The 26,555-nt window shown below is 43.4% G+C and overlaps 1 protein-coding gene across 1 annotated transcript in view; it reads left to right on the top strand.

Moving 5' to 3' along the window:
- Window positions 1-4,637: 4,637 nt before the first annotated feature.
- Window positions 4,638-26,555, top strand: part of Fam107b (family with sequence similarity 107 member B) — a 215,900-nt gene continuing 193,982 nt past the window's right edge. Inside the window, exon 1 of the mRNA XM_041630739.1 lies at window positions 4,638-5,054. Coding sequence (XP_041486673.1) covers window positions 4,638-5,054 — 417 coding nt within the window. The remainder of the gene's footprint in view (window positions 5,055-26,555) is intronic.

The raw sequence follows: 26,555 nt of genomic DNA, 5'->3' as shown, positions 1-26,555 counted from the left end.
GTTATTTCTAACAGCACAATCTGGAAATCTGATTTTCTGGCTTTGTTAGAGACTCCAAGAGCTATGAACATCTTTTTATTTTAAGCCAGGTTTATGAAAGTAGAACTTATATACATAAAATGCAACATTTATTTATTTAAATATATGTATTTCTATGTTTTTTTGCAAATGAATATGTAGCATTTGCATCAGTCCTAAAATTTCCTTGTGCCTTTCTGTAAACTTCTTGAGTCTTCTACATCCCTTCCTCAGTTCTGGGCAAGAACAGATATTAAATTTGGTTCTTAAGGACCCAGGACTAAAAGTTTTACAATTTTTAGCAAACTCACTTTGTTTCTTATGGTATAGTCAATGTTATATGTCCCAGTCCATTTTATTTTCTGGGGTGCACAGGTAGGTATTTCCCCAGACTCCTCTGGAGTGGTTTTGGGGTATGTGTCTGCCTGCAGGCCAGAAGAGGGCACTAGACCTCATTACAGATGGTTGTAAGCCACCATGTGGTTGCTGGGAATTGAACTCAGGACCTTTGGAAGAGCAACCAATGCTCTTAACCACTGAGCCATCTCTCCAGCCCTCTACCTTTTTTTTGATACAGAGTTTCTCACTGCTTGGAGCTTGTTCACTAACTGGACTGGATGTCCAGTAAGCCCCAGGCAACCTTCCGGCTCTGCCTGCCTGTGATCTGGGATTATAGGCTATTCCACTGTCTCCAGCCTTTTACATGGGTCCTGGGGATCCAAACTCAAATCCTTATGTTTGCAAGGCAAGCACTTTATGGATTAAGCCATCTCCTAGCCCTGGGAAAGAGAATTTTAGCATGTAAAGGCAGGGCTGTTTTATTTGAGAAAAAAAAAAGTGAGCTCCTTAAATACAATTTTAAAACAAATTAAAATGTTCTCAAATCTTCTCACAAATGTTTGAGACATTATTGTGAAATCATTTTTAATAAAAAAGTATAATCCCAATTTTAATTCCCTTTGATTTATAAACATATACAATAAAAAGGGAGGAGATATAAAACCAAACAGTGACACAGCTGTACTTAACAACTATGATTGTGATTCTCATTCTTGAGTCCCCTGTTCCTTGAGGCCACCCTCCTGTCCTGGGTGATCATACTTCCACATTTAGAAGAAAATGGCCTTTCCTGCCACTCTCGGTGGCCTATGTTGAGCCCCAAAATACAATTGTGCATGTTGTCTTATGGAACGAGGTCTAAGACATGTGGCGAAGAGGAGTCTTCCTTATGGCAGAGAGTTTCCTAGCATTCTTCACCCTGGAGCAGGAAATAACAAGAAATGGGAAAGAGGGAGAGTTAAGAGTCTTGTCTCTGGGTCTCCATGACCAGGAGTCCAAACGGGCCTGAGAAGGCAGATGGTCAGTTCTTCTTGTGGATGGCACAGAAAGTAGGCAGGGAAGAGGTCAATGACGTCTAGCCCTTTCTAGTCAATGACGTCTGCTTAAACATCATAGATTATTCACGATCAGCTGAAGTGTGGAGGAGAAGGAAAAGTTACACAAGTATTTGGGCGGGGCTCATGAAGTGTAGGGTAGTGCAGCCGAAGGCCGTCGTGGTAACACATTGATTAACTGGGTACCCAAGGAGAGAGTGGGCCTAGGTCTGCCGGATGTGAAGTCGGTCAGCTTTTACTTCCGGGATACACCGGGTTTCCCTCGCAGCGCCACTGGCTGAGGCATTGTGGGAGCCTGCTTGACCTATCGCGGATTCTCCAAGTTGTTGGCAGGAATGAGTCGAATGTTAGGTGCTTCGATTCTCAGTGCTCTATGGAAGATGATTAATTTTAAGACATTCTGATGATGGCGTGGAGTGACGTCCCTCTTAGGTTGCTATGGCCAACCGTAGTAAGTGTTTCAGTAGGTTTGGGTTGATTAGAGCTCTTAGTAAGAAGTCTCAAAAACCGCTCCTCTAAGCTCGTGGAGAAGTAAAGGAAAAGGGCTTGCTTTCCTGGAAAATAGGGAAGGGCAACTGTGGATGCAGTTGCAGGCAATGCTTGATCCGGAAGTGTCAGGGCCCTTCTCTTTATAGCTCTTAAGTTCTGCTCTGTGTTAGCTCAGCTGGGTGAGCTCTCCCCTTGAGGCAATATGTTAGCAGCTGTTCCACCTTTTAAAGATTTAAACCTGAGATTTTAAATGTACTGGTTTAAAACCAGTAAAATCCAATTTGTTTATTCATTACAACTGGAGGTGTATGTTGTCTTTAGGTAGACTAAGCAACTTTTGACTTTCATACCAGAACTTCAGTAAGTCTTTTCTTAGCCCTGCTCCTAAGTTCTGCTACTTAGGTACAGAGCTCCAAGGGGTCCTGAAAGGCTTCTTTTTCATTCATTAATAATGTTACCTATGGTTTTGTTTTGTGGGAAGTGTTGAGTTTTCTGGTATTAATGATCATCTTCTCATGCTTTTTAGTGTTGCACATTGAAGCCTGTGAGAGAATTCCATTACCGTTGTTGTACTGATTTCTTGCAGAGTCTGTGTATACACAATTAGTGCACTACATTATACTTGAAATTTCTTCAGCCTTCTTTTTGGTGACTGTGTAATATTTTTTGTGCAGATGTCTTCTTATATATTAACTTGTCTTCTGCTGGTTAATGGATTCTATGATTTTTAAACTGTTAGCAGCGCTTCCCTTTGCACACAGGTATCTGTGAAATAAAGTCTTAGAGGTAGGTCGAAGAGCATCAGAAAGTGCCCCTTTGACGTGTGTGTGTAGGTAGCATTGCACACTGGTTAGGAGTGTGAACTCTGGCAATAGGCTCCCTGGGCTAATAATTTGCCTTTCTTCCTTGTCAGTTTGGTGGCCTTGGACAAGTTACTTAAATTTCTATTTCTTTTTTTGCTAATGGGTAAGATGAGAATAATATCATCTTTCTGCTAGGGTTGTAAGTATTAAATGAACTAATTTGCTGAGATTCCTCAATGTCCGTTATCTGTTCTAGTTCAGACCTGGGAGCTACCCTAGTAAAATGTTCATATGTTGCATGTGCCAAGAACTGGGATGCTGGTTTATTTGGATACGCTCCTGATCGGACACTCAGCATTCTGGAGGTGGCAGCAGGACAATCAGGAGTTTGATGTCAGACTGGCATACCTGAAAGACCCCTTCCCAGAATGAAAGAGAGAAAATAGCCTTGTTAGCCCTGAATCTGCTACTTTAGACAATGTTTCTGCTTGTACGTGAATGAGCAGATGAATAAAGCTACATTTAAGAACTGCCTCTCAAGCCGGGCGGTGGTGGCGCACGCCTTTAATCCCAGCACTCGGGAGGCAGAGGCAGGCGGATCTCTGTGAGTTCGAGACCAGCCTGGTCTACAAGAGCTAGTTCCAGGACAGGCTCCAAAACCACAGAGAAACCCTGTCTTAAAAAACCAAAAAAAAAAAAAAGAACTGCCTCTCATTTCTTCCTGCTGTTTCCAAGCACCCAAAAAGTATTGTTAAGCATCATAGCCACCCTTACCTGTAAGGACTATTGAAGGAAGTATGTAATGATCGTGCCTAAACCTACTGTAACAGAGAGATGGGTAAGAGATGAAACTGTTTCCACGCCCCCAGAAATGAGGGGGCCTGCTGAGAGCATGAACTTCCTGCTCCCTCCTGGGAGGAAGGGTTAGACTATGTACTTCTATTTTAAAAGGAGAATGACCTTTTGACCCTGGGAAGTCTGGTACCTTGAACTTGGGGTGATCCTCCCACCTTTGTCTGCTGGGGTTAGAGGTATGTGCCACCAAACTCAGTTCCACTAACATTTAATGATTTGGAAAGTGGAAGGGTCTACATGAATTGAATTTATTTAATTTTTAAATCAGGCAACACATATACCTAATTGACCGTCACTCAAAACATGCACAGTGCCTTCAGAAGTGTGCCATACTACATAATTCTAACTCTTAGCCTGGTCTTTTTTTATATTGTTTAAAAAATAACCAGGAACCAGATGCTCAGAAAACAGATTCATGAGCACTTATAGTTACCAGATCTAGCATGGACTCTGAAGCCGGGACGCTGTTATCAGGGGAAGATTCAGGAAAGATCCAGAAAAGTCTTCATGACATTAGGGACAAACATGGATCTCTCTGGATGAACTATCCAATACACCTTCTATTTTAATAATGAAACAGGTGCCAGGGTTGTGGCCTCTCACGGGGGTCTTCATTTGCCATAGATAACTGGGTGGTTTCTGTTTTGTTTGGGTGAATAAATATTTGAAGGCAGAAACTGTAGAAGGTTTTGCGGCTGTTATGATGTTATTGATACATGGCTGACACTGTTATGGTGGATGCTAACAGGCTACATTATCTTTATGCCTCCAAGGTAACCCGAAGCAGCTGTCTATTGCTTTGGCACTACCTTACCCTGGAGCGTCTGCCCTGCCGGGGACTGTAACCCGAGCCAACTGCCTGCCTCACAGAGGCTTCTTTAGCTACTGACAGCAGGAAAGGAAGGAAGAGCGTGAAACCCCTCAGGATGAATACTTCCTTGCAGGGATAGATAGAGAGACCATCTTGGTGAGGATGGGCCGGCCATCTCCTCTTCAGGCACGGAAATGGTGACTCGAAGGCAACCCGGAAGAAGACTTCCTTTTCTCCTTTGAACTCTGCCATGTATTGCTACAGGTCATGTCGGTGTGGAAAGCGAGGCTCACCAAAAGCCTGACGTTCTCATCTGGAAGGATGCACTCCTTTCCATGCTCGGCTCTGCTGGCTTGTTTTGGTAACACCAGGGAGAATGCTGCCTTTGATCAGTCCAGCTCAGCTGATACTCACTCCACCATCAATGTCCAGCCCATGGCCAAAGCGGGCAGGCATCCAAGTCACCCCAAGGTAGAAGAAGAAAGAGCTCCGGAGAAAAGGCAAGATTCTGATATGCACTCAGAGCAAAATGGTGGTGCCAATGGCAACAACAGCAAACACAATGTTGTCCAGCCCGCAGAGACCCTTGAGAATATGCCCCGGAGCCTAAGTGATGAACCAGACCGCGGGGCAGTTACTTTCCAGACATCCATCCCTAGACCATCAATTATTGACACGCCGAAGGTGAGTGAGTTTTCCCAGTGCCGTTACAGATGGGGAGCTGTGGGGAGCATTCTGTCATTTTGGGAACTCTCTGGCAAACATCCTTGTTTAAATTCATCACTGCGTAAGACACAGGGAATTCTCACTCATGAGAGGAAGTGTGTGGAAAGGCTTTTAAATACTCAGCCTGTTTTCTGAAGACTTAGGGAGAGAAATGATAACGAGTTCAGAAGCTGTGGCAGTGGCGAACTCAACTTTAATGAAGTAGTGTCTAAAGATGTCTCAGAACAAACAGTGCCTCCAGAGGGTATATGATGTATGCATATATATATCCACACACATGTAACACACACATACATATGCTTTTTAAAAAACTGATCTATGCTGGGCAGTGGTGGTGCACGCCTTTAGTATCAGCACTAGGGAGGCAGAGGCAGGCAGATCTCTGTCTATTTGAGACCAGCCTGGTCTACAGAGTGAGTTGCAAGACAGCCAGGACTACATACAGAAAAACCAAATCAAATCAAACCAAATAAACAAAAAACTGATCTACAACTTTATAGGTATTAAAACCCACAGTACAACTCTGGGATTTCAGAAATTGTCTTTAGTGCTTCGAATGTATTGTGTATAGAAAATTGGGAATGATGGGGAAAGTTGGAAATGTAAGCAGCCCTATGTACACAGCAGACAGGAAGTGATGAAAATGATATTCATAAAGTGCCAGGTAGTAGTGGCACACACCTTTAATTCTAGTACTCAGGAGGCTGAGACAGGGAGATCTCTGTGAATTTGAGGCCAGCTGGTCTACAGAGTGAGTTCCAGGACAGCCAAGGCTACACAGAGAAAATTCTGTCTCAAAAATAAAAACAAAACAATGAAAAAAATCATAAATGGATGCGTCTGTAACTTTGAAGATTTAAGAACAGGAAGCGGAAAGGGCTTTGGGTTCTGGCCACACTACTCCCTAAGGCCCAGTCTTGAGTCGCTGTCTTTCCTTTTTTTGTCGTCCTTGAATTTTGATTTTTGCATGTTCTGATTTGGTTGTACACATGATATCACATTTCTTGGCAATCCCAGTTAAGAGGGGTGATTGAGAAAGAGTTTCCTAAAGGGTATATTTCCAAAGATGTTATTTAAGTATATTGTTGTTGTTGCCCTATTAATCTCTTGCCCTATTAATTTAGGACCAGGCTTTTAAGAGCTGCAAAAGTTTTGAGCATTCATTAGTTAGATGTTCTGATTTAAAACTGTTTTTTTTTCTCAGCCAGTTTAACAAATAATAGTTTTTTTTTTGTTGTTGTTGTTGTTTTTTTTTTTTTTTGGTCTGATTTTCTGACTTGGTCTAGAGTCTTTTTAGAAATAAACTGTAACTTGTCTAACAGCAAAGATAAAGTTAAAACATAAAATATGGTTCTAATTGACAGTGTATAGCAGTGTTTCTCAACCTTCCTAACGCTGAGACCCTTTAATCCAGTTCCTCATGTTGTGGTGACCCCAACCACAGAATTATTTTTATTGCCCCTTCATAAATCTAATTTTGCTACTGTTATGAATTGTGAATGTAAATATATGTTTTCTGGTGGTCTTAGGTGACCCCTGTGAAATGGTCAGTGGACTCCGCAAAGGGGTCACTATCCCACAGGTTAGGGCCACTGTCTATAGCTTTGTCATTAAGGGAGTGAACAGAGATCTGAGGGTGTGGATTGGTAGTAGAGCCTCGCTTAATGTGCTCCAGGCCATGAGCTCCATCTCCAGAACTACTAGGGAACAAACAGATGATTAACTTGAATTTCATTGTTTGGATTTTTCTGTTCTGAAATTGGGCAAAAGGTTTCACCAAACCCTGTCTAACAGCACTGATTTTCTTTTTGTTAACATCACTAAGTCAACCTCCTAAAAAAATCAACATACTTGTTTAGCTTTCTGTGCATACCCATGTATAGACTGAGATATCTGTAGTGGATCTGGGTACACATCAGGGCCAAGTTCACATCAGCTACCTGTTCCAGGGATGAATGCAGCACTGTCTGGACGAGCTAGAAGTGTACATTCTGTTTGGGAAGGGTGTGCAGCAACCCAGCATCCACCCTCTGTTGCTGAGTTAGTACCAAAGACAAAGGGTTGACCTGATTGGTTTCTGTGACCCAGGGGGCTGACCTGCATTTCACAAGAGGCAATGGAGCACAGTGGGAGTCAGTTCTCTACTTCTTCGTGTGGGTTCCAGAGATCAAACTCAGGTCATCAGGCTTGATGTCAAGTGTCTTTACTCACTGAACCATGTTGCCTGCATGAGCCTTAGAATTTTCAAAGGCACGACAAGGGAAGGACGTTGTGATAAAGGAGTCAGGTGAGCAAGACTACTTATTTATAGGAATTGAATGCAGCATGGGAGTAGGTCTATCAGAGTGACCAAAAATGAGGTGCACGTTGTAGAAATGCCTGGAAAGGCACACGAGGCCCAAAGAGGGGTACCTGGGATGCTAGGGTGAGAGAAGTGGCAGTGGGAGCTTTGGGAATCTTGTGAAGAGCTAAGTCATGTACGGGGTTTCATCAGCTGTGAGACAGAAAAGTGATAGAAGGAAAACGCCATAAAATTGAGGGCCAGAGCATGTGATAAGAGGGCATTCCATGGGCAAGGTGATTGGGCATCTGTGGTGGAATATTAGCTATAGATGTGTTACATTCACAGGTGTGCTGTGGAACATTTGTTTAACGTGTTACATTCTTTTATGTTGCATTTGTTGAACTCTGTGAAGCTGTGTTACTTTGTCTAAAACATCTGATTGGTCTAATAAAGTGTTGAATGGCCAATAGCTAGGCAGAAGAGAGATGGTAAGTAGGGCTGGCAGGTCGAGAGAATAAATAGGAGAAAAGGAGGAGAGTTAGGAGTGAGCAAAGGGGAAAGAGAGGAGGACACCAGGGGCCAGCCACCCAGCCATACAACCAGCCACAGAGTAAGAAGGGAAGAAAGGCAGAGAGAGTAAAGAAAGGTAACAAACAAGCCCACATGTAGAAGAGGAGCAATGGGTTAATTTAAGGTAGAAAAGCTGGCTAGGAACAAGCCAAGCTAAGGCTGGACATGTATAAGTAAGACTAAGTCTCCGTGCATTTGGGATCTGGGTGGCGGGCCCTCAAAGGGGTAAAAACAAACAAACAAATAAAAAACAGCTGCCAAGGACAGGTATCTATTGTAGTTCCGAATTCGAGAGCTCACTGATACAGAGCACCTGCAGCCTGCCTGCCTTTCTTTTCTGCACATTACATGGAGGCTCTCAACTAACCCTAGTGAGGTGTTACAGTCTCATCTGGCTCAGTTTTCAGAGGAAGACATTGGCATTTGCCCAAGGCCACAGAGGGAGGAAGTGGCAGGCTCAGGATTAGAGTCTAGTTCTCTCTGACTCCGAAGTCCTCCCTTTGAAATAGCACTTGCCTCTATTACTAATTACACAGTGCTTGAGGACTTAGAACCAAACAGTCCTATATAAGCCCACTTCCTTTTCAATTAAATTTAAAGTCCACCTACATGCATATGGTGTGTATTTATGGAAACATACAGTATATAAACATCTATCAGCTGGGCTATGGCCTTGGGTTCAATCCCTAGCACTGTAATGTGTATCTATAAATGCATGCATGTGTATGATTACAATTATTAAATTTAAAAATTAATTTGCATAGCATTTTCTGCCATGGTCGCAGGTGTGTAACACTATGGAAAGAGATATTTTTCATTTTCTGTCAGTGACAAAGCTTTGCTGGTGGCTATGGGGAGCTTCTGATTACAAGTGCCAGAGGCTTCTTTGTTGTTATCTGAAGAGTCTTCAATGACTCGATTCCCCTAGGTGGATGATGAATGGGCTAGCTTTATTACAATCTTGCCTGGTGGCAGACGTCTTTCCCCTTCAGGTGAACTGATCGTCTTCATGGAAGTGGCTTTGGTAGCCTTAGAATATAACAATATCAAATAAAGACATTGCCCTCAGCCATTTTGTGATCAGAGGCGAAAGAGGGTCATTTAAATCCGAAGCAGCATCTATTCTAAAAGGAAAAGCTAGGAGTAATGAAATAACAAACTAAGAAGAAATGAAAGGTTTTTCTTTGGGGTAAAGAAAGGCATATGTATCTATCTTGAAAAGGTGATGTCGGGCCAGAGAGGCAGCTGAGCGGTAAAGGCACTTGTTGCACAGGGCTGACAACCTGAGTTTGTCCCCTGCATCGCATGCACAAACCGACAAAAATCTAGGTTTTTTAATTTAAAAAGCTATCTGATGGAGGAAGGTCATTGGCTAATAAAGGAACTGCCTTGGCCCATTTCATTGGTTAGAGGATAGGTGGGAGGAGTAAACAGAACAGGAAGCTGGGAGGAAGAGGAAGTGAGCTCAGAGTCTCGACCGCTCTGCTCTCGGGAGCAGACTCCTGAGAGAGTCGCCATGCCCCGCTCCCGGGATGAAGCTCCGACCCAGGATGGACTAGGCTAGAATCTCCCCGGTAAGCGCACCTTGGGGTGCTACACACAGATGATTAGAAATGGGCTAAATTAATATGTGAGAATTAGCCTAGAAGAGAATGGGCCAAGCAGTGTTTAAATGAATACAGTTTGTGCGTTGTTATTTTGGGGCATAAGCTAGCCGTGCGGGCGGGGTGCTGGGGACGCAGCCCCACCGCTCCTATTACAACAGAATGTCTCCCAACGTGGGACTAAATCCACTTAAAAACCTGAGAAGGCTTAAAAATAAAGGAGAGAGAGTTTAACACAGATTTTTGCTGTTTTTTGGTGGTGTGCTGTAGAGAGATTTCCTGATTCAGCAACAGCAGCAGTATTCCTCTGTGTGAAGACAGCACTGATCTGGGAGCTGTGTGTGAATGGATGGACCCGTATAAGTCGTTTGCATTCTAGGGAGAGACAGACATAGAGGCAGGCAATATCAGCAGAGTGAGAGAAAGCTTAAGCTGTAGATGCCTTACAAGCTCAGGAGGGGGCTCCCTGAAAAGACAGGCCTTGGGAAACCCGGGACAGCTGGTAGACGATTGAGAGAAGGGCTTCCATTGTATACCGTACCCTTCCTAGGTGGCTGGAGCCGCTTCATTCTGCTGTAGCTCGGTACTATAGGTAGAAACTCAGAGTAAGCAAAGCAACACACTAACGAGAGCTTATGCTGGAGAGGAGCACTCCTCCGTTGCTGGTGGGAGTGCAAACTCATCCAGCCACTTTGGAAATCAGTGTGGCGGTTTCTCAGAAAACTGGGAATCAATCTACCTCAAGACCCAGCAATACCACTCTTGGGCGTATACCTAAAGGATGCACACTCATACCACAAGGACATTTGCTCAACTGTCTTCATAGCAGCATTATTCATAATAGCCAGACCCTGGAAATAACCTAGATGCCCCTCAACCAAAGAATGGATAAAGAAAATGTGGTACATTTATACAATGGAGTACTTACTACTCAGCGGTAAAAAACAATGGCATCTTGAAATTTATATGCAGATGGATGGAACTGGTAAAACCATCCCAAGTGAGGTAACCCAGACACAGATAGACAAACATGGTATGTACTCACTCATAAGTGGATATTAGACGTAAAGCAAAGGATAACCAGCCTATATTCCACAATCCCAGAGAAACTAGGTAACAAAGAGAACCCTAAGAGAGACATACATGGATCGCTCTGGGAAAGGGAAACAGACAAGATCTCCTGAGAAAATTGAGGGAGAGTGGAAGGGGAGGGGGAGAGTTAAGGGGAGGGAGGAGGAGAACCTAATGGAACAGGATGCTTAAGAAGGGGTAAGGACTGTGAGGGAGAGAAAGGAAAGAGATATCTTGATTGAGGGAGCCATTAAAGGGCTAATGAGAAACATGGCACTGGGGAAATTCCCGGGAATCTACAAGGATGACCCCAGCTAAGACCATAAGCAACAGTAGAAAGGATACCTAAACTGGCCTTCCCCTGTAATCAGATTGATAACTACCTTAATTGTCATCATAGAACCTTCAACCAGCAACTGATGGAAGCAGATACAGAGATCTACAGTGAAGCACTGGGCCGAGCTACCAGAGACCAGCCCAAGAGAGGGAAGAGCAAGAATGTGAGCAAAGAGGTCAATACCATGATGGTGTCCCACAGAAACAGCTGACCTGAACTAGTGAGAGCTCACTGACTCTGGACTGATAGTGGGGGAACCTGCATAGGACCAAACTAGGCCCACTGAATGTGGGGGACAGTTGTGAGTGAGACTTGGATAGTATGTGGGGCCACTGGCAGTGGGACCAAGATTTATTCCTAGTGCTTGAACTGGTGTCTAGGAGCACATTCTCTTTGGAAGGATACCTTGCTCAGCCTAGATATAGGTGGGAGTGTTGGTGGAGGCCGCTTGTTAGCTTCCCGACCACCCTGACTCAATATAATAATGCAGAAACTTTATTATTTGTAATACTGTTTAGCCAATAGCTTAAGCATATTTTTAACTCGTTCTGAACTAACCCATCTCCATTAATCTTTGCATCACCAGATGGCTGTGGGTTACTGGGTAAAGTTTCATTCTGTGTCTGTCTCCAGTAGGGCTACATGAGTTTTCATTGACTCTACCTTCTTTCCTCTTCCTTTGGCTTGGAATTTCCACCCCACATCAGGGGAGGCCCTTAGTCTGGCCTCAAAGTGAAGTGTCAGACTTTGTTGACTCCCCATGGGAAGCTTTACTCTCTGAGGAGTTGATGGGAGCTAGGGGGAAGGGTGAGGCAGGAGGAGGGGAGGGAGTGGGAATGGGTATTTAAATATGTAATAGCTATGTAAAATGATTAAAGATTATATTAAAAAATTCTTAACAAAAAAAGGAAAAAAGAAGAAAGAAAAATGAAGGATCCATGTGGACTAAAGGCTTTAGAGTACTTCCCAGTTGGGGAAAGCTTTTGGTTTTGTTTGTTTGTTTTTGCAATATTTTTTTCTCATTCTTGCTCCATGTGGGGGTAACCAGTCTGACACAGGAAGAGAGAATAATTGTGGCTAGGGAAATCATGCTTGGGTGTATTATAACTAAAAACATCTATTATGTGAAAATGAAGGGAAACACCTTAGAAGAACAATTGCATTTTGGATCAAGCTGGTTTTGCAGTCAGATGCAGCACAGCCACAAGCCATCCCTGCTACCTCAGTGGCCTGGGTAAAGATGCAGACTCAGGCAGGCACCATTTTTTCAGGGTATAGACCTTGGCTTTGTTGTCTTTGAGACCGCTATCTTCTTCCTTCATCTTCTTTCTCTAAAACACAGTCTTACAATCTTGATACAAATTTTTAAGAACCAAACATATAAATTAGAATGCCTGTTTAGTCATGAATTTTGAGAATTAACTCTCAGGGTTGGAGAGACCACACCGTATGTTCTCTCCATTAAAAAATTTCAAGCAGGAACTGAGGAGATCCCTTAGTTGGTAAAGTTGCATAAGCATGAGGAGCTGAGGTTATTCCCCAGGACCTACATAAAGAAGCCAGGCATGGTGTGCACACTTATAAACCGGGTGATGGGGAGGGAGAGACAGATAGGTTCCTGAGACTCATTGGTCAGCCAGCCAGCTAATGTAATAATCAGGCTTTAGGATAGTGACAGACCCTGTCATAAAAAGAATGTAGATGTCTCGGAATGATGCCTGGTTGGAATGACCTCTGTCTTCCACATTCATTCTCACATACATGTATACCTCTGCATGCACCACACATGCAGAAACACACGAACTTATAAGTAAAGATCAAATTGGCATGCAGGCATGCCTGTAGACTATTTTCTTTTCGCTAATTGAAGTAGGATGGTTCAGCCCGCTATGGGCAGTGCAGTCCCTGATCAGGTGGGCCTGGGCTGTATTAGGAAGGTAGCTGGGGCTGGAGAGAAGGTTCAGCAGTTCAGCACACTGGCTGCTCTTCCAGAGGACCCAGAGTCAATTTTCAGCACCCACATGGCAGCTCACAGCCATCTGTAACCTAGGTTCCAGGGGATCTGACACCCTCACACCATGCACATAAAATAAATGAATAGTTTTTTAAAAAAAGGAGAGAGGTAAAAAGGTAGCTGAATGTGAGCCAGGAAGAAAGCCAGTAAGTGGTGTTTTTCATGGTCGCTATTTCAGTTCTGCCTTGAGTTCTTGCCCTGACTTTCCTCAGTGATGGACTGTTACAGGAAGCACAAGTTGAAATACATCCTTTTCTCCCCTGGTTGCTTTGGTTAGAGTCTTTTTTCCCAGCAACAAAACGTAACAAAAGCAATATCACTGGGAGAAATTCTGTAAGCTACATACTCATCTTTTTGGTACAAATTAAATTTCACGAATTCTTTTCAGAATGAGAGCACCGCTCCCCCCCCCAATAGACATAATGTTCGAATCCAACAGAACTCTAGCTGGCTGTAAAACAGAGAGACGTTTCCAATCAGAGAAGTTTCCTGCTGAACAGATGACATAACCGTTATAAGTGTTTGAGTTTACATTCTGAGTCATAGGCTTCATGTGGCATTTTTAGTGCACATATGTGTCACTATGCTTTCTTCTTACTTGCTCTTCTTCCCAGCCTCTCTATATCACTCTTGCTGGCTCCTTTCTTCTCCCGAATCATGCCGCAGTCTTCTGCTTTCATGGTGCATGTATTTCATTGCTCTATTTTTATTTTTCCCTTCTCCTTCCTTCTTATTTTACTTAAATAAATATTTTATTAATTCTTTTAGAATTTCATATAATGTACTTTGATCATATTAATCCCCAATCCTCCCCAACTCCAACCGAGATCCACTCCCATTTCTTCCCAAATTCATGTATACAAATTTAAAAACTTCAGTTTGTGTCGTCCATGTTCTTCTGGATGAGGGGCATGGGGCATGGTGGACCTCCCAGGAGTCACCCTTACAAAAACCTGACTCACCTTTCTTCACAAACTGTGAATTGTTTATAGCTCAGTTAGGGGTGAGGCTTACAAACCCCTTCCATTTCCATCCTAGGCTTCCGAACTCCATGCTAGAATGTTGACTGGCTTGATCTTGTGCAAGTCTTGTGCAGGCAACCACAGCTGCTGTAAGTTTGTGAGTGCAGTGGTCTTTCCTTCTTTTTCTTCTCTTCATCTTCCTTTAAGACCTCTTCTCCTCCTCTCATATTCACCTTTCTACTTTCATATTACACACTCACACACACACTCACACATTCACACTCACACACACACTCACACAACACACACACATTCACACTCACACACACACTCACACACACACTCACACACACTCACACAACACACACACACTCACACACTCATACAACACACACACTCACACTCACACAACACACTCACACACACACACTCACACAACACACACACTCACACACTCACACAACACACACTCACACTCACACAACACACACACACTCACTCTCTCTCACACACACTCACACACACACTCACACACACACTCACACACACTCACTCTCTCACACACTCACACACACACTCACACACACACTCACACTCACACACACACACTCACACACATTCACACACACACTCACACTCACACACACACACTCACACACACACTCACTCTCTCTCACACACACTCACACACACACTCACACTCACACACACACTCACACACACACTCTCACACTCACACACACACTCACACACACACTCACACACACTCACACACACTCTCACACTCTCACACACACTCACACACACACTCACACACATACTCACACTCACACAACACTCACACACTCACACACACAGAGGGGCACACTTAAATCTGAAGTCTGCCTATGAAAGCAAACATGTGATACTTGTCTTGTGGATCTTACGTAGTTTGCTAATATAAAATGATCTCTAGTTCTATCCACTTTGCTGCGCATGTCAGATTTTGTTCTTCTGACTATTAAAAGTCCACTGTGTATACATATACCATGCTTTCTTATCCACCCACTTGTTGATGGACATTTCATCTGGTTCCTTTTATTAGCTGTTGTGGATATGCTGTCAGCAATAAACATGGAAATGTCTGTGTGCTCTGTTGACTTAGTGGCTTTTAGACATTCTATCCAGGAGTATTATTGCTGGATCATATGGTAGCCTTGTTTATAATTTTCTGAGGAACCTTCACAGTGATTTCATAGTGGCTGCATAAGTTACATTCCCACCAACAGCATATCAGGCTTCCCCTTTCTTCTCCATCCTTGCCAGTTCTGTCACTTGTCGTGGTGACAGCCATTCTGACTGTGGTGAGATGGGAGCTCAAAGCAATTCTAGTGTGCATTCCTTGGTGGCTAGGGATGTCGAACACTGTTCCAAGCATGTAGTTTTCATTGTATTTTTCTTTTAAAAACTTTCTCCTCAGCTCATTTGGCAATTTATTGATTGGATGATTTGGATTTGGGGGCTTAATTTTTATGATTATTTATATGTTCTATATATTAATCCTCTTGACATAATTTTTAACTCAAAAGCAAATTACAGACTCATGCAATTACTGTTAGTTGTCTAGTTCCATTTTATGCTCCTGAGCAAAACAACCATCTTTACTTCCTCAAACGAAGAGGATGTCTGAAGGATGAGGAGCAAATCCCATCCCTTTCCAGTTAGGCACTGGTAGTTTTTCAGGACAGGTTTCTACCATCAAACGATGTTAAGCGTAGTACAGGATTCTGCATGATATACCTGTCCACTCAGTCAGGAATTTTCCAAGACAGATATTCAGCTGCATTCGAACTGGAAAAAGAGAGAAGCAGCTTCTTGGCTACTCTGAGATGGAAAACGAATGGTCCTCGTAAAACCATGGAGTTTACAGTGTGCAGCTTGGCTCCTGGAACTCGCCTATAAAAGACTCTAGAGGACAGCAAATATGTAGAACTCTCAGACGCTTTAGAGCTGGAGGGAATACAAATTCCAAACTAAGGAACAAGAGACAAGTGTGTAATTTAATAAAAATTGGAATTCCTGCTTTCAAGTGAGGTGGCCATTCCTTTAAAATCCAGTTGAAAATGACGCCCAATTAAGCAGATTGTTATGTCAGAGTAAGAGGTCGCCCCCTGTCTGAGCAGTACCTAATCCAGTTAGGGAAGAATCTAATGACCCCTTTGTGACTCATTTATGCTCTTATTTTTCTTTTCTTAAGCCAGGGTCTTGTGCAGCCTCATGCTGCTCCCGAACTCATTAAGTAGCCAAGAATGACCTTAAACTGGTTCTGCTGCCTCTACCTGTAGATTACTGAGATTCCAGTTCTGTGCTGCCATACCAGGTTTGTGAGGCACGTTGACTGAACACAGGCCTTTATGTATGCTGGGCAAGGGCTCTGCCAACTGAGCCACAACCTTGGCATCCCCAGCCCCAAGTTTTACAGACTGCTTAAAAGGCAACACTGTGCTTTTTTTTTTTTAAATAGACAATACTCTTGACCATCTGACCTAAGAGCTACTAAGGAGAGTCTAATTGACAAGACCCATCTCCCCAAGAATATCTGCATCTGTTTAGTAGGAATTTCTGTCTTTTAGATTATATAACCTGGAGTCATGTGTTAGCCAAAACAGTTTTCATTCCACTGTTACACTTGCTTAATATGCTGGAAAGTTGAACACGTCTTATGCTCCAGGAACCACAGGGCCTAGCTGAATGAATGTGCTGTATCAATCATGGGAAATTGGAGAGGATTTTTTCCAGCTAAGGGCTCTGTTAATCTGATCTGAACTGTTGTTCATTTTCCACTCATCTTCTTCCTCTCCAAAGAAAACATAATTCATTGACTTAACACTTTTTCCACCATGTGCTTGACACACTTGGTTTTGTGATTCTGCACTGGGGGAAGTGAAAGGTTGGAGAGCGAAGGCAACTAGAGGAAGGGGAAGCCTCCACTGGAGCCATTGAGCTGGAAAGGGGGTGTGTGGACAGACTCATTCTGGAAAGCCAGTGTTTGTCTGTCGTGCTTCGTTAAATGGAAAATGACAGCTTGGTTGGAACCCAAGTCCTAGGTGTGATTTGATTGTCCGTTAGCCAGGCACTGAGCTGTCTGAGGGACATGAGAGCAAAAGGCAGGAGTGCTTTTACAAGTTTCTCTCAAAATTCTGGACTTTTGACATTTTGATATTTTTCCTGATTCGTAGAGAACTTAATGTCCATAAAATATTTTTAGCTATTATGATTGAAGTATGAAATATATAATCTTGTACTTTAATGGGCTACCTTCTAATACTGAAGGGCTAGTCAAGGGCTTCTGATTCATGGCTAAGCTTAAGGGGTATTGGCAGTCAACATTCAGAACCCACAATTTCCACAACTATTATTTTAGCCCTGAAAGGTTTCCGTACCCCGATATTAAGTCTCTCCGCCGATGCAATAAATCAGATCAGGTAAAGTTAAAAGTCCAGTTTTAGTGAGTAAAACACTCTTGGCGGGTCTTCCGGCCCCCAGGAGATGGGGAGAAGAAACTGGAAAACCACATGGCAGGTCTAGAAGCCTACCAAGGATCGTTCAGTGTATAGGGAGGGCCGTGATGTTTGCATCTGCCCTGAACATCTACAAAGGTTTGTTCTTGTCAGTATCCCCTAGAGAGTAAAATATAAAATGTGTGTGTGTATAAAAAAGAAATATCTATCTATCTATCTATCTATCTATCTATCTATCTATCTATCTATTTTGTTTTTTCCCTTTATTCCTTGCTTATTTTTTCTCTTTCCATCTTCTCTTTCCCTCCTTTCTTTCTGTTTTCATTTTCCTCTTCTGTCCTTTCTGTCTCCCCTCCCCAAATTTCATCTCTCTTTTTTTTCAGAGTCTGGCTATGTAACCCAGGCTGGCTTCAAACTTGCGATCCTCCTGTCTCAACCTCCAAAGTGCTAAGATTACAGGTATGTGCCATCATACTGGGCTTGCATAGCAGTTTACAGTGTGTTCAGCAATAATTAACCAAAGATGATTTGAAATTATCTTTATGGGTCAATTGGGTAGATTATGTGCAAATATTATGTGCATTATATAAAGTACTTGAGCATGTTTGGATCTTGGTGTCTGTAGGTCATCTTAGAATTCATTCTCGGCGAATACTGAATGATATCTGTATTAAGAAAAAAGTAGTTTGATTTAGCAAAAGCCAAATAATTTCAAATAAAAGAATCAACATGCTATTTCTTCTGTGCTCTTAGCAATTGGTGTCAAGTGTAACTGTGAGGTTTTAGAAGTTGGTGTTTGTTCCCAGATCCATAGACTGAGGGGGGCAGCACTTGTTGTTAGGCATTAGCGTGCCATGAAGAACAAAGTGCTGCTTTTACCTTTGTTTGATTTTGTTAGGACAGCAGCCAGGCAAACAGCAGCCGCAATAAGAGTGTAAGCAATCAAATGGCACTGAGCGCTTGTCTCTGCAGCTTGGGGTGAAAGGCCTTTATATGGCTGTAGGCACTTGTTTTTCCTTTCCACCTAGTGAATTTTCCATGAACTCGAGTTTGATTATATATCACTGTCTTATTATAACAGTAAACCTCAGATTTATGATCCTTCTCTCTTTTTCCTTCTTCTTGTTTTGGTTAGTATCAAAATTCATGTTTTCTTGAAATATTCAGAAGCCAGTTGCCACAACCAATTCTCCACTCTAGAAAGACTTTCTGCCTTAACCCATATTCAGTTGCTACCCATGACCATGTAGGTTGAGGAACGTATTTTAAAGTATTTATTTCTTACAGTTCTGGAGACTGGAAAGTCAATGGATGAGGGAACACAAAGTGACACCCTGCTCACTGGTGGGGACGTCTAGTTCTGAGTTGTGTGTCACATGGTAAGCAAAACACACACAAGTGTCAAGTTGGCTTTTCAAACAGCTCAGCTCTGACAATAATCCATGACTATACCCACCCATAGATGTGTGGTTAGCAGAACCCTGATGGCTTGATCACTTCTCAGAGGTCTTACCTGGTTCCATTTCTCTTTTTGTTGTGCATGTGTAGTATGAAGACATGTGTGTATGTATGTATGTTCACATGTGTGGAAATGTGTGACATCAGGCATCCTTGTCAATCACTTTCCACCTTATATGTTGGTACAGGGTTTCTCCCATGAATCCAGATCACTGATTCAGCTAGTCTAGCTAGTCGCCTTGCTCCAGGGAGTCCCTGAATTTAACTCTCGAGTGCTGGAGATGCAAACTTTAGTCCTCACACTTGTGGACAAGTACCTCGTCCATCGAGCCGCTTCCCTGGGCCCTGACCCCTTAATATCTCAATTTCAGTATGAGTTTTGGTGGCAACAGTCAAATCATAGCAGATCCTTTTGTTCTTCACTTTTGCATGGTCTGAACAGCCCTGCTTGTACATGTCCCACCATCGGTCCCCAGCAAACCTCCTTTGGCAAGTTTTAAAGACTCTCTGTTGAATGACCCACTAAGAGGGCTTTGAACTCCTGTCTTATTTGCAGGAACACATGACTGACAAGTCTCTGGCCTTTTCTCTCCAGCATTTTATTAGCACCGATACCAGCTGTGGGGATTTTCGTGAGTGTCAGGGATATGTTCCTAGGAGCCATCTCTTTGTAAATAATTGCTGAGTGAGTTTACAGTTAAAGTGGAATTACTTGGGTAGGACTCAAATCAGAAAAACAGTTTCCAGTCATTACTTTATCCAGCCAGTACTTACTAAGAATATATGACATGCTCTCTTGAATGACCACATAGTCTCACTGGCTTCTTTAATAGTTTATCATTTGTAACTCTGGATTTTTCCAAGAAACAGAACCAACAGGATATATGTGGGGTGTGTGTGTGTGTGTGTGTGTGTGTGTGTATCACAAAGAGAAGGAGGTAGAGGTGTTTCAAAAGCTTGACTCACACACACGATGGGAGTGAAAAGGTCAAAATCTACAGTGTGGTTCTGTTTGCTAGAACTGCCCAGCTCCTCCTGTCTGCATACAGAGTGCTTTCTTCTCTTTTCAGAACCTCACTGATTGCTCTGAAGGCCTTTAATTGATTGGACGACATCCACTTTATTGATTTCAATTTTTCTCCAGTCAACTGATGGTAGACATTACCCTCCTCTACAAATTACCTCCCTAACAATCCTAGATTACTGTGTGATTAAATACCTTGGTAGTATAGCCAGGCTAAGTTGACACCCAAGACTGCTATTATAAAGCACTTGATAAAGAGAAAAGACTCTTGGATTTTGGATCCAGAAAACCTGGGCTCTAGTCTCAAATTGCAAAGTGGTTCTCAAGACCATTTATTAAACATTCAGAGCCTAGTTTTACTCTTTGGAAAGTTTTACTCTCGGGGGAAGGGGCAATAGACAGGAAATTTCCATTTGGTTCTACAGTTTTGAATCTTTCAAGATAATTCAGTATCTTCAATGCTTTTCCTCCCATCTTAAAAAATACGTGCCTCCTGTTGCAGACATGGTGCTAGGCGGTTAGAGCCATGTGAACAAGTGTTCGCTGGAGAGGAGCAGATGAGAAATGAGCATGTAGGTGGCTCCCAGAGGCAGCAGTCTTGAGGGAATTGATGCAGACGGTTGAAGCTGAGGAAGGGGATGTGGCGTTGCTGTCAACGAGCATCGGCTTGGAGGATCTGCCAGTTGCTCCTGGCTCTGCTACTGACAGCTCTCTCTGAGCCCCAAGCCTGAGCTGTCGCCGCTCTGACGAGTGACTTTCTTCTCTAGGGTTTCTCCAGAATCCCTGAATCGTGTTAAGCTTAGCTTAGAGGTAAGTTGGTGTTAAACACAATTTAGAGAAGGTCAAGCCGCAAAGTCGTACATTTGCTGACTTAGTTCAGATGGTTGATTTCCTTTGAAGTAGGCATTTTCCTTCCCTTGGCAGTGAGAATATTATCAGATATATTAAACTGTCACCAAACTGGCTCTGAATCCGTGCCTGGCCTCAGAGCAGACGGTATCTGAAATCTGTAGCTAGGGATAAAATCCAAGCCTTTGTGTTAAGAAACATTTCCCATGCTCCACAGGTCTGTGTATTATCTTTGACTGAGGAATTTTGAACGAGAGGAAGCTGGTGAATTTTCAGGATATGATGGGTTGCTGTAAAAGAAGTAAATTACCCGTCTGGTTACAGACACACGGCAGTTATGATGTCACACAAAACTCACTTGTGTCTCAGATGAAGTATGATTGTTATTGCATGATAAGAAATTAAATTATATAACTATTGCTTGGTTGTTAAAATGCCCAGAGTTAGAGTGGGCTTTTTCAGTGGCTTCTCACAGTGGCCCCAAGATGGCATCCAAGGATCTTGCTGTTCTGTTACAGGTTCAACTGCTTTTAGAGGCTGGCCCTCTTCAACATGTGTGTGCATGCAGAGCTCAGCCTGTGCTTATATACATGTGTGTGCTCATATAGTTGAGTATGCAGTGCTGTCTCTATGTGTATAACTGGGATCTGTTATTACCTTTTTTTTAAACCATTTTTATGATAATGTTATACCTAGCTATTGAATTAGATGCTTTACAGTGTGATTAACTTTGTGCTTCTGGGGTACTTAGGCTCTTAAAATTGTAAAAGTTTCCCATCCATAACATTTTTGGTATATAATATTCTGTTTGCATGGCTAAGTTTTCTCTCATGTGAAATACATATATGCATATGTGTATATGTGTGTGTGCGTGTGTGTGTAGAACGTTGAAGTAGAAAGAGGACTCTGAGAAGGGATAGAGCTCTAAAGAGGATGAGAGAGTGAGGAGAAAGAAAAAGAGTAATGGAATATATATGTTCTGAAAGCAGACAGGGCAGCTACTTGGAGGAAAGGGACCAGCTAGGGGTGTGTGTGTGAAGTGTATGGGGGAGGGCAAATAAGAACAAATACATAAACTTGTATGTATGGATCTGTCACAATTAAATCCATTTGTTTTTATGCTAATCAAAAAATTAACATAATGCCAGAGTGAGACTGGAAAGACCACTCAGAGGATGAAGTGCTTGTTGCAAAAAGCATGAGGACCTGAGTTCGAATTCCCTGAACCCACATAAAAGCTGGGCATGGCAATGTGTGCCTGTAGCCCCAGTTCTGGGGGAGGGGTTGGAGATAGGCTAATTCCTGGAGCTTGATGGCCGGCTGTTCATGCAGGTAAGCTCCAAATTCATAGAGAAACCTTGTCTGAGAAGATGAGATAGAGAAGAACTGAGGAAGACACCTGACATCAACCTCTGACCTTTTTCATATGCCCATATATGTGAGCTACCTGTGTTCACCTATACACATACACATATACCACATACCATGTGCACATAAACATACATGCCAGATATTGCCAAGCATATTGGTCAGATCTTACATGATAATGTAGATCATAGCACAAATTTCCTTCCATTGGTATTGATTGTTTGTATCTTATACCCAAACTCTACTTATTGGCAGGCGATAGTTACACAAACAGTATGGTTGTAAGAAATAGTCTGCATTTGTTTTTAGTTATTTTGCTTTTTTTTTTTTTTTTTTTTAGATAGGGTCTTTCTCTATAGCCCACACTGGCATGAAACTCATAATCCTCCTGCCTCAGCCTCCTACATGGTGGAATTACAGGTATGTATCAGCACTCTAGGCCTTGGTTTATACTTTCTGGCAGATAAGAGCACTGTAGGAACTTTTGAGCATAAAGGATGCAAAGCTGGGTCCTCCCAGGGACCCCTTTCTTTCTTCTTTCATGAATGTGAGAACTGCCTTTGAACAGCTGAATGAGGAACACAGCAGATAAGGCTCTGAAGCCAGGTGGATGAGACAGGAAGGAGGTCGTAACCTTTTGTTGGTTTTTTTCTTAGGTTGTCATGAAAACAGGAAAGATGGATGTCCAGCTGTTCAGAGCCAAGCAGTGGTCAGTCTCTCTGCAAAAGCCCCATGCCCATGTAATAGGATGGCAGGAAGCTGCAGGCTAGGAGTCATAGCAATCTGTCCTTACCTTAGCAAGGCTTACAGAAGGAACTAGTCCCAAAACACTGGGAATCCAGAGTGAGAGACTGTGGCCAATCTTCTGTCTGATAACTTTCCTTCCAGCAACTTGGGAAGCTCTCCAGCTCTGCTAACCACCTTTGACTTTGACTCTCTTTGAAAGCAGATGTGGGGTTCAGGGTAGGCTTAGAGTTCAGTCTGGGTGACTTATAGTCCTCTTCCAACCTCATCTTTGTCCTCTTGTCCCTCTGGCTCTAAGGGCCCTAGGCCAATCTTTAGGCACTTGGTCATGATCTAGAGGACTGGGGATACCCTAGGATTTCTTACACACTCCCAAAGAACCTCACATACAAGGTTACTTCCTCACCCTGCTCTCTGGAGCTCCGTCCAATGTTGGGCATTCCTCATTGATCGCACTTCCCAGCCTTGGCTGCTCACCTCCTAAAGGTGTGGAGGGGACCAGCTGTGATGTCAGAGTGTGCTCAGTCGGTTGATGCAGGACTAGAGTCCTGTGCAGGAGAAATTATCCAAACACTGAAGGGTTTCCCCGATATGTCTCCTAGCCTTCCGAGCTGAAGGAAGTCCTTTAGAAAGTCACATCTCAGGGTTTGTTTCGGAGCATCCTCTTGTTTGGGAAGGCCCGGTGGATTCTTTGTGTTTGGATTCCCTCTCTTTCCAGGGACATTAGTGCAGAAAGGAGGGTGGGAGCAGATGTTGCAAGGCCCTTCCGTACAGCTGGTGCCAGTATCCTCTTCCTCCCTCTCATTACCTAGTGGATGCCAGCAGCATGTGGGACCTTCCCAGATGTGCTGGCATAGAGATGATGCTGGAGGCAAACCTGCAGGGACTATCTACAGAACTCGAGAAGGAATGACAAAGCTGAGTCTAAGCTTCCTTCCCGTGCAATCCGGATGGCACATTGCACCCTGTGCGTCTTCTAGTGCACATTCAGGTACTCCTCCACCGGCAGGTCCTACTTCTGCCTATCACCCTCCTCTCCAGAGAGCCATTCCTCAGCCGCCCTCCCCGACAAGTGAACATACCGTCGTGTGTGGTCTGTCAGAAGCACAGTGCTGAGGACTAAAGCACAAATCTGGCGATTTTGGCCATGGAACTTCTGGGTCCCAAGTTACTGCTGCCCGGAGGAGCAGCCTCCAGTAGCACAGGGCTTTGACAGGAATCCACGGAATCAGCCAGGCTAAACTTTTCTATCTGAGGGGGTTAGGGGAAAAGGCACTCACAAACTCTCTTAATGGTTTCCCTCTTTATTCTCTCTTCCCCATCTCATGATGTTTTACAGCTTTTATATCCCAACAGAATCTTCCAGGCAGTACAGTAGTCAAAGCAGTTGCATTCCATTTTTCAAGTGAATGATTACAGCGAAAAACATGTTTTTCATCTCCCTCACATGATTAAACATTTTATGTGTTATAGGTGCAAAACAAATCATCCCAAGAACCCACATGCATTTATACCCACACAACTTGTTATAGATTGACTGTATGGCTAGCAAGGTGTTTTTGTCAGGTCTTTTACTGGCAGGCTGCATTTTCTAGTTACAAAGACAGGGCCGATTATTACTTATATGAAAGGTGTACTTATAAGGAATCTTAGAGAAATCACAAACATAAACTTTTACATATGAGAAAGTATCAGTCTGCTCTACTTTTAATCTTTAGGGTACATATCCATTCATTAATAGTTTTTTATATCAGGAGATTGAAGACATAAATAGATATAAGGAATTAATCATCACCTTTGGTCATCAGCCTGTCCTAGCAAGAAGAGTACATCAGTCAGTAATAACTGGGCTACCTTGTTCTTGTTCCCTGACCTTAAAGAGTTCTAAAACTTTAGATTGTCTTCTTGGGTTTTCCACCTCAAAGTTATCTAACAACAACACTCTTAGTCTAACTTTGTTATTTTCAAAGCTTTGTTTCAGCTGCAATGCATTATGAGACCTGCAAATACATCTCCCAACCTTAAGGTTCAAAGATTTTAAACTGGCTGGGCTATTGGGACTCAATTGTTAATCATTAACTGATGGAGGAAGGTCATTGGTTAAAAAATAAAGAAACTGCTTGGCTGGCCCTCATAGGTTAGAACACAGGTGGGTGGAGAAAACAGAACAGAATACTGGGAGGAAGAGGAAGTGAGCTCAGACTCGACAGCTCTCCTCTCGGGAGCAGACGCCTCAGAGAGATGCCATGCTCCCATCTCCAGGGCAGACGCGAGAGCTCTGCTCTCTGAGGCACACGCAATGAAGCTCCGACCCAGGATGGACGTAGGCTAGAATCTTCCCGGTAAGCGCACCTTGGGGTGCAACACAGTTGAGACGTAGGCTAGAATCTCCCTGGTAAGCCACCTCGTGGGCTACACTAGAAATGGGCTAGTCCAGGTGCGAGAGTTAACCGAGAAGAGGCTAGATAGAAATGGGCCAAGCAGTGTTTAAATGAATACAGTTTGTGTGTTGTTATTTCGGGCATAAGCTAGCAGGTGGCCTGGGTGCTGGGGACGCAGCTCCGCCGCTCCTATTACTACAATTAACTTGAGCTTTAATCCATGCAGGCCCTTAGGTGAGACCTGCAGACCCTGGCTGTGAAACATATCCTTGTATTTATTTTTATTCATCAAAACTCTGTATGACTTATTGTTATTGTTATTATTATTATTATTATCAAATTAGACAGTACAGCTTAGGGAGTCATCTTCTTGACAATCCACAGATAAAAATGCCCAGTAGAACAGGATGTTTCCAGGAGATAAACACACTACGTTACAGGCAGCGGAGATCTCCCCACATCCACTCACGCCATGCTAGATACCAGAGAAAGAGAGCCACAGTAAACATGTAAAGTCACAGCAAGCAAAAGACATTCTGGGGTCTGCAGTCCCATGGTCTTGCTAAACAAGACTGGCCCATTCGAGAATTCCCTTCTGCTGGGCTGACACCGGGAACTTCAACTACAACTCGGGCCTCCTCTGGCATGGCCATGGCACCCAGTACTAGGATTATGATCTGGCCGGGCCCGGGGATGTCGAGTGGGCACTGCCATGAGGGCTCCTGGAGTGGGGTTCTCTCCAGCACAGTGTTGCAGAGACCCCGATGGCCTGGGTGCAGTCGCACGGTCTCCCTGGTGCAGAATGGAAAGACATGAAAATAGAATTTCCCTGAAACCCATTTTAGAGGAGTGCAAACACCAGGACATCTGGATCTGTGCAAACACAAGGACATCTGGATCTGTGCAAACACCAGGACATCTGGATCTGTGCAAACACAAGCACATCTGGATCTGTGCAAACACAAGCAAGAGTGGTGCCACTCCTTTGTATGCTCTCGGTTTCCACACATTTCCCAAGTCTTGAGAACTGGCTTTTGTCTAGAGCAAGGCCTTCCCTGGGGAGGAAGTATTTAGAAGGCTCCTGTGAAGGCCAGCAGTTCCACTTGGACAAGGAAGGCGTTAGGAATGCTACCAGTGGCATTTCTTCCGGTTTGGCCCCTCTGTAGCTTTTTCTCCACTGTCTCTTTCAGGGCAGTGGTTAGTCTGTGCACAATGTCCCATGCATTGACTGGTCAGGTGGTCAGGTGTGAGTCTTGTCTGTGACTGTTCGATCCTCTCCCCAACACATTCGCA

Source organism: Microtus oregoni, unplaced genomic scaffold (genome assembly GCF_018167655.1).
Source record: "Microtus oregoni isolate MIOR12 unplaced genomic scaffold, Mior012 000035F_ref0000213, whole genome shotgun sequence".
Taxonomy (NCBI): domain Eukaryota; kingdom Metazoa; phylum Chordata; class Mammalia; order Rodentia; family Cricetidae; genus Microtus; species Microtus oregoni.
Note: the sequence above shows the minus strand (reverse complement) of the source record. Positions and strands in the feature narration are given on the sequence as shown.